The 20041-nt window shown below is 45.0% G+C and overlaps 1 protein-coding gene across 3 annotated transcripts in view; it reads right to left on the minus strand.

Moving 5' to 3' along the window:
• The window catches only part of DNMBP (dynamin binding protein), a 124964-nt gene that overhangs the window by 11748 nt on the left and 93175 nt on the right, over positions 1-20041 (minus strand). For all 3 annotated transcript variants that reach the window (XM_025397447.1, XM_025397448.1, XM_025397449.1), the window contains 7 exons: positions 19210-19309; positions 12542-12689; positions 11040-11057; positions 10393-10592; positions 8574-8704; positions 7261-7365; positions 2219-2347 (listed from right to left, as the gene is read on the minus strand). In XM_025397447.1, the coding sequence (XP_025253232.1) occupies positions 2219-2347; positions 7261-7365; positions 8574-8704; positions 10393-10592; positions 11040-11057; positions 12542-12689; positions 19210-19309 (831 nt within the window). The remainder of the gene's footprint in view (positions 1-2218; positions 2348-7260; positions 7366-8573; positions 8705-10392; positions 10593-11039; positions 11058-12541; positions 12690-19209; positions 19310-20041) is intronic.

The raw sequence follows: 20041 nt of genomic DNA on the forward strand, positions 1-20041 counted from the left end.
AATCTCGGCTCACTGCAGCCTCAGCTTCCCAAGTGGTTGGGATTACAGGCATGAGCCACCACACTCGGCCCCCATTTTTATCTTTCAAAGAATTTTTCTCTTGGCTGGGAATGGCGGCTCATGCCTGTAATCCCAGCACTTTGGGAGGCCGAGGTGGGCGGATCACTTTAGGTCAGAAGCTTGAGACCAGCCTGGCGAAACCCCGTCTCTACTAAAAATACAAAAATCAGGCAGGTGCAGCGGTGTGCACCTATAGTCCCAGCTCCTCGGGAGGCAGAGGTTGCGGTGAGCCGAGATTGTGCCACCGCGCTCCAGCCTGGGTGACAGAGAGAGACTCCATATCAAAAATAATAAATTTTTCTCTTTAATTCTTTCTAACACAGAGACATTAAGGGTAAGGCAATGAATACATAAAGAACATAAACAGGTACTTAGTAGTACTTAATAGCATCTTATTAAAAATAATGTACAATTAGAACACCTGTCAGGTCCCCAGCTGGGCATGTCTTTTTCACCTTCAGGCCGTTTATAGATCCCTAAGAAACTATCAAATCCCATCCAGTTTTTTTCTTTTTTTTTTTTGAGACAGAGTCTCGCTCTGCCGCCCAGGCTGGAGTGCAGTGGCCCGATCTCAGCTCACTGCAAGCTCCGCCTCCTGGGTTTACGCCATTCTCCTGCCTCAGCCTCCCGAGTAGCTGGGACTACAGGCGCCCGCCACCTCGCCCAGCTAGTTTTTTGTATTTTTTTAGTAGAGACGGGGTTTCACCGTGTTAGCCAGGATGGTCTCGATCTCCTGACCTCGTGATCCGCCCGTCTCGGCCTCCCAAAGTGCTGGGATTACAGGCTTGAGCCACTGCGCCCGGCCCCATCCAGTTTTTTTCTACAAGGGATTAAATAATCCCATATATATGGATTTAGAATTTCTCAAGAAATTTGGTCTTTAGTACTTTAAGTATTTTTTTTTGAGACAGAGTCTCGCTCTTGCCGCCCAGGCTGGAGATCTCGGCTCACCATGACCTCCACCTTCCAGGTTCAAGCGATTCACCTGCCTCAGCCTCCTGAGTAGCTGGGATTACAGGCATGCACCACCATGCCTGGCTAATTTTGTATTTTTAGTAGAGACGGGGTTTCTCCATGTTGGTCAGGCTGGTCTCAACTCCCGACCTCAGGTGATCCGCCCACGTTGGCCTCCCAAAGTGCTGGGATTAGAGGCATGAGCCCGGCCTTGAAGTAGTTTTTACCATCTCAAATCTCTTTGGTAACATATTAATTATATTCCTAAATATTTGTCTTCAAGGTTTTTTTTTGAGACGTAGTCTCACTCTGTTGCCCAGGAGGGAGTACAGTGGTGCAATCTTGGTTCACTGCAACCTCCTCCTGGGGTCAAGCTATTATCTGACCTCTGCCTCCTGAGTACCTGGAATTTCAGGTGCCCACCACCATGCCCTGCTAATTTTTGTATTTTTAGTAGCGGCAGGGTTTCACCACGTTGGTCAGGATGGTCTTGAACTCCCGACCTCAAGTGATCTGCCTGCCTCTGCCTCTCAAAGTGCTAGGATTACAGGCATGAGCCACTGCACCTGGCCCCTCTTCAAGTTATTACTCCTATAGTTGTTTTTATTTGATCAGTTAATTGCCTAATTTTCCTGTGTCCTCTTTAACTAAATTAATCACAAGCTATTTTATTTTTTTTCTTTTTTTAGAGATGGAGTCTTGCTCTGTCGCCCAGGCTGGAGTGCAGTGGCGTGATCTTGGCTCACTGCAAGCTACGCCTCCTGGATTCCCGCCATTCTCCTGCCTCAGCCTCCCGAGTAGCTGGGACTACAGGCTACTGCCACCATGCCTGGCTAATTTTTTTATATATTTTTTAGTAGAGACAGGGTTTCATCGTGTGAGCCAGGATGGTCTCGAGCTCCTGAACTCATGATCCGCCCGCCTCGGCTTCCCAAAGTGCTGGGATTGCCGGCTTGAGCCACTGCACCCGGCCCTACAAGCTGTTTTTTAAAAAAATCTGTTTGTACAGACACAGGTCCTACATTTCCCTTTAACTAACTGAAAGTCATGTTGTAAATATCAAACCCCAATGTGAATATAGCTAAAGGATGACTAATATGCCTGGCGCCCAGGGCCTGCATCTGTGGAACTGACTTTTGCATGAGCTGATGCATTTGAGATGACCTTGGGAAGGGGGCCAACTTTTGAAGAAAAAGTTACTTACAAAGTTTGTGAAGAGCTGGTCACTGATATAGCGATGCACCCTCTCAAACTGCTCCAGGTCCCGGTGTCCTCGCTCCATGCACACATCCCACATGCTCACGGCAGCCACCACTTTCACACACGCCGACTCCTGGAGCCAGTGAGGACAGACACAAGTCAGAACAGACAGAACTTTCCAGCCTTTGTCATCCATCACCCTGAATAGCAATCTGGGAAAAATGCGTTCCATAATTTGAAATTTCCTCACTAGTCTGGTATTTGAGCTTTGAAATAAGCATATTTTCAACAACTATGACTTACGGAGCACAGAGAAAAGTCTAAGACTTTTATTTCTTAAAAAATTAGGGGCCGGGTGCGGTGGCTCAAGCCTGTAATCCCAGCACTTTGGGAGGCCGAGATGGGCGGATCACGAGGTCAGGAGATCGAGACCATCCTGGCTAACACGGTGAAACCCCGTCTCTACTAAGAAATACAAAAAATAGCCGGGCGAGGTGGCGGGCGCCTGTAGTCCCAGCTACTCGGGAGGCTGAGGCCGGAGAATGGCGTGAACCCGGGAGGCGGAGCTTGCAGTGAGCTGAGATCCGGCCACTGCACTCCAGCCTGGGCTACAGAGCAAGACTCCGTCTCAAAAAAAAAAAAAAAAAATTAGGGAGGGCTTTTATCATCTCTTTAGTATTCCCCTATGTACCTAATAGGGTTTCTTAATTTACCAAAAAGTAAATTATCAAATTAGAACCAAGGTGATTCCTACAGGATTATGACAATGACCAGTCGCTTCTCCTTCCTCAGGTCTTGGTTCATGCTGTCACTGTCTCACAGACAACTGCCCTGCCATGCTACTGATCATGCCAGCCCGGTTTCCCATCCCACCCTGGCGCTCCCAACGGCTCCTGCTGTGCTGCTTCCTTTCTTTGTCTTTGCAAAAAAATACCCTCTCACGTGACTAGAATTGACTAATGCCTGCTTATTGTCATGCTCTCCTTCACCCACCCTCCTAGTAAAAATGGAAGCTCCATAAAGGTAGACTTTTGTCTGTTTTGTCTGCTGACTCCATTATCACAGAGTCAACTCCTCCAGATAGTGATAGTTTGAACCCCAGGTTGGTTTTCCAGGCTTTCTTTTGAGACCAGCCTGGCCAGCATGGTGAAACCCCCTCTCTACAATGCTGGGCTGTAACCCAAACAGACTAAATACTCCATTAGTCTATTTCAAGGGCAAACAAAGTCCCTAAGCAAAAACCTTCAGTGCCTCACACATTGGTTTGATGCTTTATTTTTATAACAATTTTTAGACCTTTTGTCGTTAATATTTATATCTGTACATACAAAGCCAGGGCTTTGTCAGTAAGATAACTCAGGGAATGTTGCTAATTCCTCCTGACTGGGAGATGTAATGTGAAACATGATGTCCTCTTGTTTTCTTTTAAAGGAATGCTGTAAAGTCCCCAAATATCAGCCCATATGCCAATGTAGATACCAAATTATCCAGCCAGTGGCCCTCAGCTTATGTTCTCTCTGGTTTTCTCGCTGTTAGTCAATCTATCTAATTTTATTATTGGGCAGGCTTTTCATTTTGTGGCATGACAGAACTGTTCAACATTTTCTCTCAATTTCTGTCAGCAGTCAGAACCGAATTGATACTTCCATCAGATGGTTTTCAACGTTACATATATCCCAACCCAAAATGTATCAGTCATTGCTACGGAGGTGAGACTTTTAAGGGCTGAGGGCTCAGGTGTAGCGTGTCACACTTTAGAAAACCTGGGGAGAAAATGGCCAACAGAGGGATATCAGCATGAGAGAGGTATTAGGGGAAAGTCCTATGAAGCAGCAAGACAAAGAAACATACTCAGTAGCTGCCCCAATATTGTGTGTGTTTTATTTTTCTTGAGATGGAGTCTCACTCTCACCCAGGCTGGAGTGCAATGGCACGATCTCAGCTCACTGCAACCTCCACCTCCTGGGTTCAAGTGATTCTCCTGCCTCAACCTCCCATGTAGCTGGGTTACAGGCACCCACCACCATGCCTGGCTAACTTTTGTATTTTTAATAGAGATGGGGTTTCACCATGTTGGCAAGGCTGGTGTTGAATTCCTAACCTCAAGTGGTCTGCCCACCTCAGTCTCCCAAAGTGCTGGGATTACAGGCATGAGCCACTGCGCCCTGCCTGTTTGTTTTAGAGATAGGGTCTTGCATGTTGCCAGGCTGTCCTCCAACTCCTGGGCTCAAGCAATCCTCCCACCTCAGCCTCCTGGGTAGCTGAGACTACAGGTGTGTGTTACCATGCCTGGCTCATGCCCCAATGTTTTTGTCAAATCTCTCACTTTAAGCCAATGTGCTTCTGCAAAGTTTTATCAACCCTAATTTTTACCTAATTACATTTTTTTTTTTTTTTTGAGACAAAGTCTCACTCTTGTTCCCTACACTGGCTCAGCTCACTGCAACCTCCGCCTCCCGGGTTCAAGCGATCCTCCTGCCTCAGCCTCCCGAGTAGCTGGGATTACAGGCACCTCCCACCATGCCCAGCTAATTTTTGCACTTTTAGTAGAGACGGGGTTTCACCATGTTGGCCAGGTTGGTCTCCTGACCTCATGTGATCCGCTCACCTTGGCCTCCCAAAGTGCGGGATTACAGGCATGAGCCATCGCGCCTGGCACTAGTTACATTTTTAAAACACAAGGGTGAAAGTTTGCTATTTAAAAGAAACTAGGGGGCATCTCAAATCAGTGGGGATTACTCAATAAATGATAGACCACTGGGTAACCAGCTGGAAAAATAAAGTTGAATCCCTGCTTCAAACCTGATTTACTAAAGTCCAGATACAGCAATGATTTAATCTTAAAACAATGGAATGATAAAAGTACTAAAACACAAGATTTTTAGATGTTGCAATAGCAAAGGCCTTTCTACATATGACACAAAACTAAGAAGCCATAAAATCCAAGTTTAAACTCTTACGGGGAGAAAACACTATAAGCAAACTCAGAAGTCAACAAACTGAGGTGAGGGAGGATATTTGCAAGCCATCTCAGACAAAGGACTATTTCTTCCAATAGATACAGAGATCAACAAACTGATAAAGATGCCAGAACATAGGTAAGTCACAGAAAAATATGATATAAGAGAATATCCTCAACTCCATTTCTAATATAAGAAATGGCAATTTAAACTATACTGAAATATTTTTTTACCTCTCTTGCAGGCAAAGATAAAACCCACTGGTTTTGATAACACTGAGTTAGCAAGGGATATTGCTTTTGCAACTTTTCCCCTTTACAACATCTCTGACATTTAACGGTAGTTATCAAAATTTATACTGCCACATGATTTGGCTCAGAAGTACACTGGCCTTCAGACAGACTCACACAGATCAGGAAATGATGTATCCACAAGGATATTCCTTGTATGACTAGTTCTAATCTTTTTAAACTACAAATGATTTAAATATCTGCCAATAGGGGACTAAATATATTATGACATGTCCATAGAATGATACATACTATGCAGTTATAAAGAACAACGGACCAAGGCTAGGCGTGGTGGCTCACGCCTGTAATCCCAACACTTTGGGAGGCTGAGGTGGGCGGGTCATGAAGTCAAGTGATCGAGACCATCCTGGCCAACATGGTGAAATCCCATCTCTACTAAAAATACAAAAATTAGCTGGGTGTGGTGGCGTATGCCTCAGCTACTTGGGAGGCTGAGGCAGGAGAATCACTTGAACCCGGGAGGCGGAGGTTGCAGTGAGCCGAGATTGCGCCACTGCACTCCAGCCTGGCGAGAGTGAGACACTGTCTCGAAGGAAAAAAGAACAACAGGCCTCTGACTGTATGGCTACACCATCACTTCTGAAATTTGATTAAGTGCGAAACCCAAGATGCTAGTGTATCTCCCACCTGCATACACACACACAAAATCTCTGATAGGAGGGAAGAACTTGGTGGGTGGTGACTGTCTCTATAGAAGATGACCAGGTGACAAGGTAGAAGGAATAATTATTTTTACTTAGTCCTTCGGTACCTTTAAATTTTATACCATTTTATTTAGTTTAAAAAAATGTTTTTTAAAAAGTTAAGGATCCCTTTTAAGGAAATTCTTTTATAAGATCAGATGTTCAGGCTGGGCATGGTGGCTCATGCCTGTAATCCCAGCACTTCGGAAGGCTAGTTTAAGACCAGCCTGGGCAACATAGACCTCATCTCTGCTTTAAAAATTAGCCAGGCGTGGTGGTGTGCACCTGTGGTCCCAGCTACTCAAGAGGCTGAGGTGAGAGGATCACTGGAGCCCAGGAGTTGGAGGCTGCATGAGCTATGATGGCACTACTGCGCTCCAGTCTGGGTGATGAAGAGAGACTCTGTCTCTAAAAGATCAAAGGGACAGGAGTATCGAGTACACTCACAGCATCCTATATTAAATCAACAGAGAAATTAGAGACAAGAATAGAAGGAATGCTGGTCCTGGTTCTGACCTCAGGGAGGAAGCATTGCTTGAGGCAAGGAAAGACCGAGGCTCACCTGATCTCCTTGGCTTCTCTAGATCTCAAAGCTATTTATGGCTCTAATACCTTTAGAGGCCTTATTATAGCAACTGAATATTAATAAATTGGGAGCTGAAGTGATCGGAAAGCATACCACACAGGAACATTCTCTTACTCATATTCACTGCTTGCTCTTTCTCTTGTCTACGTTTCCTGTTTACAGCTTCCTAGCTTTTGTATTCAATATTTGATTTTCAAACTGGTCTTGACAAAGTGAACTGTAATAAGTAAAAAGAAAAATAAGGTGTGTGTGGGACGAAGGGTGACGAGGACCAAAAAGAGGGTGGAAAAAGTTGGGCTGCTTTGAAATGAATACGACAACATTGATCTAAACACTGTTAACTGTTAAATAACCTATTGGCATCTCAACAAAAACTATGCAGGGGCATAACAGTGATGATTTGAGTCTAGATTACTCAGCATTCATTAAACAATATGATAGATGAACAGGAAAGGGGACAGAATTACATTGTATGTGAGTCTAACTAAAGTGATGCTGACGCTCACCCGGATGTGCTGGAGGTAGAGAGACAGGTCTCGGATAAAAGATTTAATCAATCTTTCTTGCATTCGGAAGTTTTTTTCTGTTTCTTCAAATACTTCATCTTTTATCTGTTCAAAAATAAACAAGTGCTGTTAGCAAATTTGGATGCTCCTTTAATCTTACTGGCAAAAGTAGCTTTCTTTTTTTTTGTGGAGACAAGAGTTTTACTCTTGTCGCCCAGGCTGGAGTGCAATGGCGTGATCTTGGCTCACTGCAACCTCTGCCTCCTGAGTTCAAGCAATTCTCCTGCCTCAGCCTCCCATGTAGCTGAGATTACAGGCCTGTGCCACCACGCCCAGCTAATTTTTGTATTATTAGTACAGACGAGGTTTCACCATGTTGGCCAGACTAGTCTCAAACTCCTGGCCTCGGGTGATTGACCGGCCTTGGCCTCCCAAAGTGCTGGGAATACAGGGGTAAGCCACCACACCCAGCCAAAAGTAGCTTTCTTAAAAACATCTTTTGTTCAAATTTTAAACCTTTAATGTTTCCCGGAATCACAGTGAATTGATTTAAACACCTGCATGTGGTTTCAAAAGACCTCCAAAATACACACAGATCCTCCTTTAAACCTTCTTTGCAAGCCCTCTGCTCTGGCCAGGCTGCCCTCTTCACCCCAGCACTGCCATGTCTGCTGATCCTAGGACTGTCCTTCATGAGGTTCCCCGGCCTGGCAGGTTCTCTCCCTCCCTGTGGCATACCTGCCCCCTTCCTATAAGGCTCAGGTCAACATGACTCTTGCTCTCACGGAACTCCTGTTTTTCTAAAATACTACAGCATTTGGAGAACAAAGTACAAAACCTAGCAATGGACTATTTTCTGGCTTGTATTTTCCATTAATTGTACCTTGTGTATATAGTATAGTGGAATGATGTGACTTCAGGTCAACTTTCAGCATTGCCGATAAACTGTCTGTTTTTCAACCCACTCAATCTCTTACACTTAACGTTTCCTTCTTTGTAACATCATGTATCCAACTAGGTGATCTCTTAAATTCCTGCTAGCTTAATAAGTCTACAACTATAGTTTTGTCCCACCAAATAAATTATAAGCTCCTTAGAGGTGGTGAAAACTACCATAGTCATTACATGTCGACTGATCTGACCCTCTAATTTGCCTTTGTAACCAGCAGCTGGAGGGCCCTGTCTCCACCAGCTCGCAAAACCAGAGGACGTCCAAGGAAGGGAACCATACCAACTGACGCCAGGCAGGCTGTCTCATAGAGCCCTGAAAAGCTGTCAGAGATGCGCTAAGCCTTCCAGGATGGGGATCTCACCTGAGGAGCAAAGCCAGTGAGGTGCTTCAGGTGACTGCTAACTCGGTTGGATTTCTTGATGATGGAGTGGATGTTCAGTTTGGAAATTTTCTCCATAAGGCTATCTTCATCACCCTTACGGTACTTGAGGACTAGGGGAGTAAGTCAGAAAAGCACTTTCCTCAGCATGACATACTGCAAAATGAGCCATAAAATGAGACAAACACCCAAACAGGAGCTAGTGCTTGTCTTCAACGAGCTTATAACAAAATACTAATCCAAATAATGATTTATGCACAGACATGATATCTGAAGCACAGCAGAGAGAAAATGGGCAGCTAGGAGAGGGGTCAGAGACAAGGAGGAAAACAGCATAGGGGTGTTAAGGGAAAGAACTTAAGGAAATCTGAAGTCAATGCCTGGGTCTGTCACTTAAGGTATGGCGTGAAATCAGTCATTTTACCTTGAGTCTCATTTTCCTCTTCAGTAAAATGCAGAAAGCAATACTTGTAAGGCCATGATAAATGGTGCCATACACAAATGAGATATTGATATCCAATCGTCTCCCATAGTGAAATGCTATACAGCAGTAATTTAATTACCATGTCAAACATTAGGCACAACCTATAGAAAAGTGTAGAGATAAAAGTAGAAGGGTGGCAAGGGGAAGACTGGGAGGCAGCAAAAAGGTATACCTGGTTGTAGAAGTTGGAGACTACATCGCATTAGGAGATTTGAACCAAGGGAAAGGGCTGGATGACCAGAGAGCTTTAGAAGCCACAGTTAACATCCCATCCTAATGAGGGTGACACAGTTGAAGTAGAAGGCAGAGAAATGATTTTAGATAACTTTGAAGTGTGGAGAAGAATGGAAAGACAAAAAGGTTATACTGTATTGTAGATAGCTTAAGGATATGAATAATCAATCAGCTCAGCACAATCACTGTGCTACATATACTCACTGAATGCTCAAGTTAGGGCCTCAAGAGACCTGATGAGTGCATTCAGTGTTATGAAGAAGGAGTGGGTGGGTGGGCAACTGACTGTTTTAGGAAGGGAAGTGAGGGACTCAACCCAGAGAGGATCACTGGGCATGGGCAGGGAAGACAGGACAAGAAAGGTGAGCAGATTGGAGACTTCTAAAAGACAAGAAGTCCTAGCTTTAGTAGAGGCAGTAAGACATCCAATTAGACACGTAGAAAAAACACGTCTATGCATGGACTCCAGAGGAGCTCCATAAATGAGTTGAGAAGGAAACTGCTCATGCTTGAATAAAACTTCCCATCACTGTCTTCATATCTCTTGAGAAAGGCTCTTATTGTTATATATTTTATTACAGATGCCTTATTTCCAATATACCATAGTTGTGCTTTTATTACTCTGCCTTTAATAAATATCACATTTTGGGCCGGGTGCAGTGGCTCACGCCTATAATCACAGCACTTTGGGAGGCTAAGAGTTCCACACCAGCTTGGCCAACATGGTGAAACCCTGTCTCTACTAAAAACACTAAAATTTGCTGGGAATGGTGGCACACGCCTGTAGTTCCAGCTACTTGGGAGGTTGAAGCAGGAGAATCGCTTGAACATGGGAGGCAGAGGTTGCAGTGAGCTGAGATAGCGCCACTGCACTCCAGCCTGGGGGACAGAGCAAGACTCTGTCTCAAAAAAAATAATAAAAAAAAAATCTTATTTCCCCCAAATTCAACCACCATTTCTTTATCACAGCCCTATTATACCTACCACCTGCCTTGTCCAACTCTAGTGAAGTAATGAATTGTTTTAAGAAGAAAAGCATTCTCAAAGGGCATACCTCCTTTTCAACAATAGTGCTGTTCTTACCCAGGTCCTTTCGCCGTTTATATTCATTGATGTTAACGTTGATTTCCTTGACTGCAAGGACTGCATTTGTTAAAGGCACTTTATCTGGGTGGGATTCTGGGGTGGAATTCAGCAACTCCATTAGCAACAGTGGGTAACGCATTACTCTCTGTACTGGTTTGATGAGGAAGGAGCCCAGGTTAATGTAATTTGTGCATCCCCTGTAACAGAAGGAAAAAAGACTTTAGCAAGCTATCAATAATATAGCGCCCAGCCTGGGCAACAAAGTGAGACCCCGTCTTTAAAAAAATTTTTTACATAATAATAATAATATATGCCTATGGGCAGGATTTGTTCCTAAATATTGCTCTCTGTTCTTTTACCCTACTTTCCAATTTCAGTCATTCAACATGTATTCATCTAATAAACACCAGGTACTACTAGGTACTGGGGATTTAATAGTGACCCCGAAAGTCCCTGCCCTGGTAGAAGATAGGCAAAAACAAATAAGTGAAGTGTTCACTTGGGGATAAATGCTACGAGAAAAAACCCAGCAAGGTGAGTCTACTTCTAGGTTTATCTATAAAGGAAGAAAATACAGTTGTTTAAGAGAGAGGAAAAATCCACAAAAGAAATGAGTGCGTACATCAAGCAGCAATGGAACTTACCATTCGTTGTATAGGCTCCTACAAGGCAGTGGGCATGAAAAGAAAAGAGACAGCTTATTAGAGAGAGTGGGCATGAAAAGAAAAGAGACAGCTTATAGAGAGAGAGAATCTTGAGTTTCACATTCTTCTCGGAACATAAATCATATGTGACAAAAAATTAGGAATGTCTATGGTAACATATTTAGTCTACTAAAAAATGTTAGCCCTGGCCAGGTGTGGTGGCTCACGCCTGTGGTCAGGAGTTCAAGAACTGCCTGGTCAGCCGGGCGCGGTGGCTCAAGCCTGTAATCCCAGCACTTTGGGAGGCCGAGACGGGCGGATCATGAGGTCAGGAGATCGAGACCATCCTGGCTAACACGGTGAAACCCCGTCTCTACTAAAAATACAAAAAACTAGCCGGGCGAGGTGGCAGGTGCCTGTAGTCCCAGCTACTCGGGAGGCTGAGGCCGGAGAATGGCGTGAACCCGGGAGGCGGAGCTTGCAGTGAGCCGAGATCCGGCCACTGCACTCCAGCCTGGGTGACAGAGCAAGACTCCGTCTCAAAAAAAAAAAAAAAAAGAAAAGAACTGCCTGGTCAAGATGGTGAAACCCCGTCTCTACTAAAAATACAAACATTAGCCGGGCATGGTGGCACGTGCCTGTAATCCCAGCTACTAGGGGGCTGAGGCAGAAGGATCGCTTGAACCCAGAAGGTGGAGGTTGCAGTGAGCCGAGACAGCACCACTGCATTCCAGCCTGGGCAACAGAGTGAGACTTCGTCTCTCAAAAAAAGAAAAAAAGAAAAAAATTTTAGCTCCTAACTTCCCTTTGATCTACTTACCCATACATTATACCTTTATACCTTGCTTCCCTAAGACCAGGACAATCTCACCTGATGTCAAGAATACCTTGGCTGGGCATAGTGGCTCACACCTATAATCCCAGCACTTTGGGAGGCTGAGGCGAGCGGATCACTTGAGGTCAGGAGTTCAAGACCAGGCTGGTCAACATGGTGAAACCCCACCTCCACTAAAAATACAAAAATTAGCCAGGTATAGTAGCATGCGCCTGTAATTCCAGCTACTTGGAAGCCTGAGGCAGGAGAATTGCTTGAACCCAGAAGGCAGACGTTGCAGTGAGCCGAGATTGTGCCACTGCATGCTGACCTGGGTGATGAGCTGAGATTACGACACTGCACTCTTGCCTGGGTGACAGAGTAAGACTCTGTCTCAAAAAAAAAACAAACCCTGTATTTAGTCTTCTCACCTATGCTCTTGTTTATCTAGACCAAACCATCCTCTCCTGGCTGCTTTTTAACCTTATAATGTTAATCTAATACTCCATACAGGTAAAATTTATTCACATGGACAAAAATATAATCAGGAAACCATTTAAATGATATATATCATGGATATCTTATGTTTAAAATAAGATAGATGTCATAATCAAGTCCAGGCATATACACAGGTATAACTTAGAGAACTAACGAACTGTGATGGAAGTTAAGTGGTCAAAACTCCTACTTCAGATCTGCCAAGGAGTCCTGAAGATGCTTCTGGATCTTCTCATCCTTCTCGTAGATTTCAAGCAGCGCAATGGCCTCATCATGATTCTGGCAGTAAATCTTGTATGTTCCCTCAAGCTCATCCCGGTGACCAAGAAACACAGGTCCTTTGGAATATACACAAACATACAGTGTTTTTAGTAACTTTCTTCTCAGTATACTAAATGTAAGGTACACAGCCAAACTTTAGTACCATCTACATCCTACCTACTACAAGAAATGATAGTAAGACTATCCATCAAATAGTAAGAAACTTCCATCTAACAGCTTAAAGTTGTAATCATGTAAAGCAAAATTTAGAAAGCCATGTCATCTATGTATGTATGTATTCATTTTATTTTATGTTTTTGAGACAGAGTCTCACTCTATCACCCAGGCTGGTGTGCAGTGGCACAATCTCCACTCACTGCAGACTCCACCTCCCAGACTCGGGTCCCTAGTAGCTGGGACCACATGTGCATGCCACCATGCCCAGCTAATTTTTCGTAGTTTTGGTACAGAGGGGGTTTCGCCATGTTGCCCAGGCTCATGTATTTGTTTTAGAACACACACACACACGCCTCTGAAACAGAGCCTCCAGTCCCTTTGCAGTCGGGCCAAGACAGGCATCTGAGAGCGTTCTCCATGTAGGGATGGTAATGTGTAATGAGAACCCCATAAGGACCCCCTTACTTTCTTATTTTATTTATTTTTTCCTGAGATGGAGTCTCGCTCTTGTTGCCCAGGCTGGACTGCAATGGCACGTCTCGGCTCACTGCAATATCCGCCTCCCCGGTTCAAGTGAGTCTCCTGCCTCAACCTCCCGAGTAGCTGGGATTACAGGCACACACCACCATGCCCAGCTAATTTTTGTATTTTTAGTAGAGACGGGGTTCTTCTACAGCAGCAGTTTCTAACATTTTTGTGCATAAATAAGACTATGGACAAAGTTTATTACATTAAAATACCTATAATGATAAATCCCCAACTTATGATATAACCTATATACTTCTTTATTTTATCTTATTTTTTTTTAGGCAGGGTCTCACTCTGTTGCCCAGGCTATAGTGCAGTGGTACAATCTTGGCTCACTGCAACCTCTACCTCCCAGGCTCAAATGATCCTCCCGCCTCTGCCTCCTGAGCAGCTGGGACTACAGATGTATGCTGCCATATCTGGTTAATTTTTGTAATTTTAGTAGAGACAGGGTTTTGCCATGTTGGCCAGGCTGATCTCAAACTCCTGGGCTCAAGCAATCCACCTGCCTGGGCCTCCCAAAGTGCTGGGATTACAGGCGTGAGTCTTAGCCATATACTTCTTTATAAGGCATTAAATAACCAAATGTAGCTCTGAGTCTAACAATCCCCATACTGTCACAGCATGAGGAGTGACACACATTGGTAACATTGGCTGCCTCTGGTTGAGGGTTACTGAAATTTCAAGATATTTGCAACAACCTAATGTGATAGGAACATGTGACTTCTGTTGGTGACAAAGTCACAGCTACTACTATGTGGTTTATTCCCAGCTACTTGGGAGACTGAGGCAGGAGAATCGTTTGAACCTAGGAGGTAGAGGTTGTAATGAGCAGAGGTCGTGTCACCGCACTCCAGTGTGGCAACAGAGAGAGATTCTGTCTTTAACAAAAAAAAAAAAAAAAAAAAAATTGTTTTGAGACAAGGTCTCATTCTGTGTCCTAGAGTGCAGTATCGTGACCATTGCCCACTGCAGCCTCCAACACCTGGGCTCAAGGATTCCTCCTGCCTCAGCCTCTCAAGTACCTGGGAACACAGGTGTGTGCTACTACACCTGGGTAATTTTGTTGCTGTTTTGTAGAAACGAGGTCTCACTATGTTGCCCAGGCTGGGCTTGAACTCCTGGCCTCAAGCAATCCTCCCGCCTTGGCTTCCCAAACTACATAAATTATAGGCATGAGCCACTGCACCTGGCCAGAATCTTCCCTTCTGTCTACTCCTGCAACCTACCAGTCACAGCAGTGGGGGCAGGGCTGGCTCCCTTTTCATCTTCATGGCCACTTTTTTTTTTTCTTTTTTTCTTAAGAGATGGGGTTTTGCTCTGTCACCCAGGCTGAACACGGCTCACTGCAGCCTCGACCTCCTGGGCTCAAGCAATTCTCTGCCCTCAGCCCCCCAAATAGCCGGAACTACAGATGTGCCCCACCATACCCGGCTAATTTTTTATTTTTTTGTAGGGATGGTGTTTTGCCTTGTTGGTCAGGCTGGTCTCGAACTCCCGGGCTCAGCAATCCGCCCACCTTGGCCTCCCAAAGTGTTACAGGCACGAGCCACTGCGCCCAGCCTTCACAGCAACTTTGGAACCCCTAAGCCACCCATGTCTTCATCTGGTTTCACCATTCTACATTAGTCTGCCTTCTTCTTTTCGCAGCCCTTTTCCTAGCTGCATTCTCAGAATCTTCACCATCCAGACTGATGATTTACACTCAATTTGCTGTTCTTCAACTTCCCTGATAGTGACTATTCTACATCAATTACAAACTAGCAAAGCTACACCTTAATCTCTTTCAAACTCTGGGTCACGAAATATACTTAACAGGTCACAGTCAGCACTGTTTTGATGAGACAGAATGGACTTTTTTTTTTCTTGTAGAGAGGGGGTTTTCCCATGTTGCCCAGGCTGGTCCAGAACTCCTGGGCTCACATGATCTGACCGCCTTGCCTCAGCCTCCCAAAGTGTTGGGATTACTGGTGTGAGCCAACACGCCCAGCTGATCAAATAGAAAAGAAAATATCAGGAAACATCGGACATAAAAATTAGCTGGGTGTGGTGGCACACACCTGTAGTCCCAGCTACTAGAGAGGATGAGGTGGGAGGATCGCTTGAGCCCAGGAGGTGGAGGCTGTAGTAAGCTGTGAACACACTGCTACAGCCCAGCCTGGGCAACAGTGTGAGACTGTCTCGAAAAAAAAAAGAAAAGGAAGACATTGGACATGGTAAAACTAAGCATAGACATACACAGAAACACACATCCTGGGTCATTATGAACAACATAGCTCTCCATGGGATGTGTTTAAAATCACGTAAAGCCAGTCTTTTCCACCTATGACCACGTGCCCAGAGTCTCCCGGTGCTGCTTGATCATTCTCTATCTCGGTCACCTGCCCTTTGCCCGTCTTGCCCTTCACGGACTTCTCAGAGCCTTCCCTCATCAGATGTTTCAGACTTCGTTTGTCCTTTGTGAATCCCCCACTGAACGCACCACCTGGCCTTCTGCTAGAGCCACCGACATGGTGCTCTCAGTCTTGGCTCCCTCAGGCCCACCACCCACCATTCTCCTCTAAAAATTAGTCCTCGCGCCTGGGTCTCAGCCTTTCAGTGTCGAGCCCTCTCCACCACCTCTCTGTGTCTTCAACACATTGAAGCCTGCTACCCAACTCCTTGTTTGACTTTGGACAAGAAGCGAAGGGAAGAAGAAAAAATAAATGCAGGTGCTATCTTATGGAGGTGGGGTTGTGGACATTTGCTTTCATTTCCCAGTTTACTGTCATAATGTAAGGTATAGTACACTATAAGAGACACAGATGCTAAGACTCTCATTTCTGATTTGAACCAGACCTAAGGGGAGAAGGTGCCTTGCAGAAGCTGGTTTAACTCCAACCACCTGAGAGCCCCAGGCACGACAACAGGTAATAAACTGGAAGAAAAATGAGTAACCGCTTAATTTATAATTAAGCCCTTTTAGATAGCAGCCAGCTTTACCTTATTTCTTTCTTAATACAAATAAATGACCCAGAGATACTTCAAGTGCCTTAAAAAATCATATACATTGGCATTTATGCTTCACCATCACACTAAAACTGGGTCACTGTGACTTCCTTCTGCCCAACTCAATGTGTGTATCTCCTTCAACTTCCCGGACCTCTCCAGTTAGACTAAGGGCAAGAACCTCAGGCTCCAGTTTTTCTAACTGTTCCAGAAAATCAAAAGACACAGTCATATTTTGTGTAGAGGCTAATGGCATTTGCATTGACAGGCTTGAGTCTGAATGCCAGTCCTTCAATTACTAGCTGTGTGGCCTGGGCAAATTACCTTCCCTCTAAGTGTCAGTCTCTTCACTGTAAAATAGGACAAAGAGTACCTAAACCAGCTGCAGAGAAGGTCACACCTGTAACCTAGCAGTGTGGGAGGACCGTTTGAGCTCAGGAGTTCAAGATCAGCCTGGGCAACAGAGCAAGACCTCATCTCCACTAAAAATAAAAAGGCTAGTTGGGAGGCTGAGGTGGGAGAATCACTTGAGCCTGGGAGGTCGAGGCTGCGGTGAGCCATGATCACGCCACTGCATTCTAGCCTAGGCAGCAGAGCAAGACCTTGTCTCAAAAAGGTGTGTGGTGGCTCATGCCTATAATCACAGCATTTTGGGAGTCTGAGGAGGAAAGATCACTTGAGGCCAGGCAACCAAGACTAGCCTATGCAACATAGTGAGACTCCATCTCTACAAAAATTTAAAAATTAGCTGGGCCTGATGGTGCATGCCTATAGTTCCAGCTGCTCAGGGAGCTGAGGTGAGAAGATTGCTTGACCTGGGTAATCGAGGCTATGGGTGAGCTATCATCGTGCCACTGCAGTCCAGTCTGGATAACAACGTGAGACCCTGTCTAAAAAAAGAAGAAACAATAGTACCTAAACCTCAGAGGGCCGTCTATTGCAGAGAACAATTGAGATCCAGCTGGACCTATCTTGAGAGGGTATGTGGTGAGAGAAACATCCAGGAAACACGAACCATGCCACAACATCCCAGAGCTGTTTCCTCCTCCCTTCAGGGGACAAAACCCTGATTTTGTTCCTGTGTCCGTTTTTCTCCCAGATGAGTCAGGTAAATTCCATCTAGTGTAATCCAGCGTCATGACCCATTCCCCTTTCTAGCCATCAGCTTAGCTGCATGCATGTCACCCACTTGTGGCCAACGAGAAATAAGATATCTGATCGGGGAGCTCTGGAAAAGGTTTGCAAAGACTTAAAATGACACAGGGGTCACTCCTTCTGCTGGATGTTGTTGTGTACAGTGTCATGGCTGGAACTGGGGTAGCCTCTTGTAATTAGGATTCCAATAAAGCAGCAAAATGATAGGATGTCCCCTCCCACACTGTGCCAGGGCTGGTCTGTATGACCCACAGAATATGACAGAAGTGATGCTATGTCATTTTCAAGATCAGGTTATAGAAGACTCTGTGGCTCCTGTCTCAGGCATGCTTGCTCTTGCGCACTCTCATTCTGTCTCTTGCTCTCTCTCACAGGTCACTCTAGGTGACTCATGACTCATGCCACGTTGTGAGGAAAGCCCAGGCAGAGGCTCATGTGGCAAGAAACTGAGGCTTGAAGAGCTGAGTGAGCTTTCTTGGAAGCAGATCCCTGAGCCCCAGATGACGGCAGCCCAGGCCAACAACTGACTCCAACCTCATGAGATCCCGGGCCAGAACCACCCAGCGGAGCCCCCTCCAGATTCCTGACCTACAGAAGCAGCGAGGTAATACATGTTTAATGTTTTCAGCTGCTACGTTTCGGTGCAATTGTTATACAGCAATGGATAACCAATAAGTTCCCTTGTTTACAAGAACTAGATTAATGTTTTAAAAACATTTTGACAATGTCCCACATAAATATATTTTAAATTATGACTCAGCACACATATATGTGAAATGAAAATAAAAGTTTCAGCCAGCTGTGGTGGCTCACACCTGTAATCCCAGCACTGTGGGAGGCCGAGATGGGGGGATCACTTGAGCCCAGGAGTTTGAGACCAGCCTGGGCAACATGGCAAAACCCTGTCTCTACAAAAAAAAAAAAAAAATTACAAAAATTAGCTGGGCATGATGGCACATGCCTGTACTCCCAGCTACGTGGGAGACCAAGGTCGGGAGGATGGCTTGAGGCTGGGAGGTTGAAGCTGCAGTGAGCAGAATTCACACCACTGCACTCCAGCCTGGGCGACAAAAATCCTGTGTCAAAAAAAGAGATAAGTTTCAAAAATTGGTAGTTAAACTTACTTACAGTGCATTCTGATATTTTCTTTTTTTTTTCTTGAGACCGAGTCTTGCTCCATCCCCCAGGTGGTAGTGTCGTGGCTCATGGCGCGATTTCAGCTCACTGCAACCTCAACCTCCTGGACTCAAGCAATCCTCCCACCTTGGTCTCCCAAGTAGCTGGGATTACAGAAGCCCGTGACCATGCCCAGCTGTATTTTTAGTAGAGACAGAGTTTCACCATGTTGGCCAGGCTGATCTCAAACTCCTGACCTCAGGTGATCCTCTTGCCACGGCCTCCAAAGTGCTGGGATTACAGGAGTGAGCCACTGTGCCTGGCAGCATTCTGATATTTTCTATTTTATTTTCTTGAAAAATAAATTGATCTCATGACCCAGTAATGGGCTGCAACCATGAGTATGGAATAAACGTCGTACTGTATGACATCCAAAACTTCTATTGCTAACATCCTGTATTACCCCAAACTAGACTGAGACAGAAGGAAAGTAGAGGACAAGTAACCTCTGAACTAAGTACCTAAACCTGTATGTTCCCAGCGACATAGTTACTCAGTATCAGGAAGGCCCCTTCCTCCTGAGCATGAAGTTTTTTTAAAAAGCTGCTTCTGAAACAACACAGGAGCTCATACCTACAGCATCGCTGATTTCCAGAGCAGCCAATAATTGCTTTGAGACCTTAATCACCATCTGCATATTTCCAAAAAGTCCCTCAAAATCAATGTTTGGTACCTGAGAAAAGGAAACAAAACATAAAGATGCACGGAAATGAGATTAATGGTATTTCAACCATCTTAGGAACAGCTCTTCAAGAATTGTAGAAAAATTGCTGAAGGTCACTTTCTTCACTCATGTTCATGAAGTTTCCAGACTAGAAATATCCATCATTATCTTTAGTGTCATCCTTTGTCCTTGATCCAACTATTCTCTGCCACCCCCATGAGCACTTTAGTATGATAATGGAAACAATTTGGTCTACAAATGCACTGGGATACAAATTCCCACCCACGCCCAACATCCCGTGGCACTGCCCAGCTGCTACAGAAGGACTTGGAAGCGAATGCTCCAAGGGTGTAAACCCAAGCCCAGCCCAGCTGGTCAAGTTACAAGCAATAAGGACTATAAACCCCAGGACACTGTTACCCTTTTCTTACTACCTCCAGCATCCAGAAAAGTCCCCAGCCTACTCACATGTTAGTAAGGGTTTCCTGGATAAATTCTATATAAACAGGTACTAGAGTCACGTAACCGCTCACCCCCAGGCTTTGTTATATCATCACTCAGCCTTCCAGCAGGGCCACGATTCAGACTCCCTGGAACTGTTTTCAGGAGCCACAGAAACAGGAGGAGTCCTGGGAGTGACTGCAGTGGCTGGTAGGTTAACAGTAGACTTGACAAGTGAAAGATGCTGAAGGCTTAAGCTGATGACACACGGATGTTGAGGCCCTTGATTAAGAACAGCAG

Source organism: Theropithecus gelada, chromosome 9, assembly GCF_003255815.1.
Source record: "Theropithecus gelada isolate Dixy chromosome 9, Tgel_1.0, whole genome shotgun sequence".
Lineage (NCBI taxonomy): Eukaryota > Metazoa > Chordata > Mammalia > Primates > Cercopithecidae > Theropithecus > Theropithecus gelada.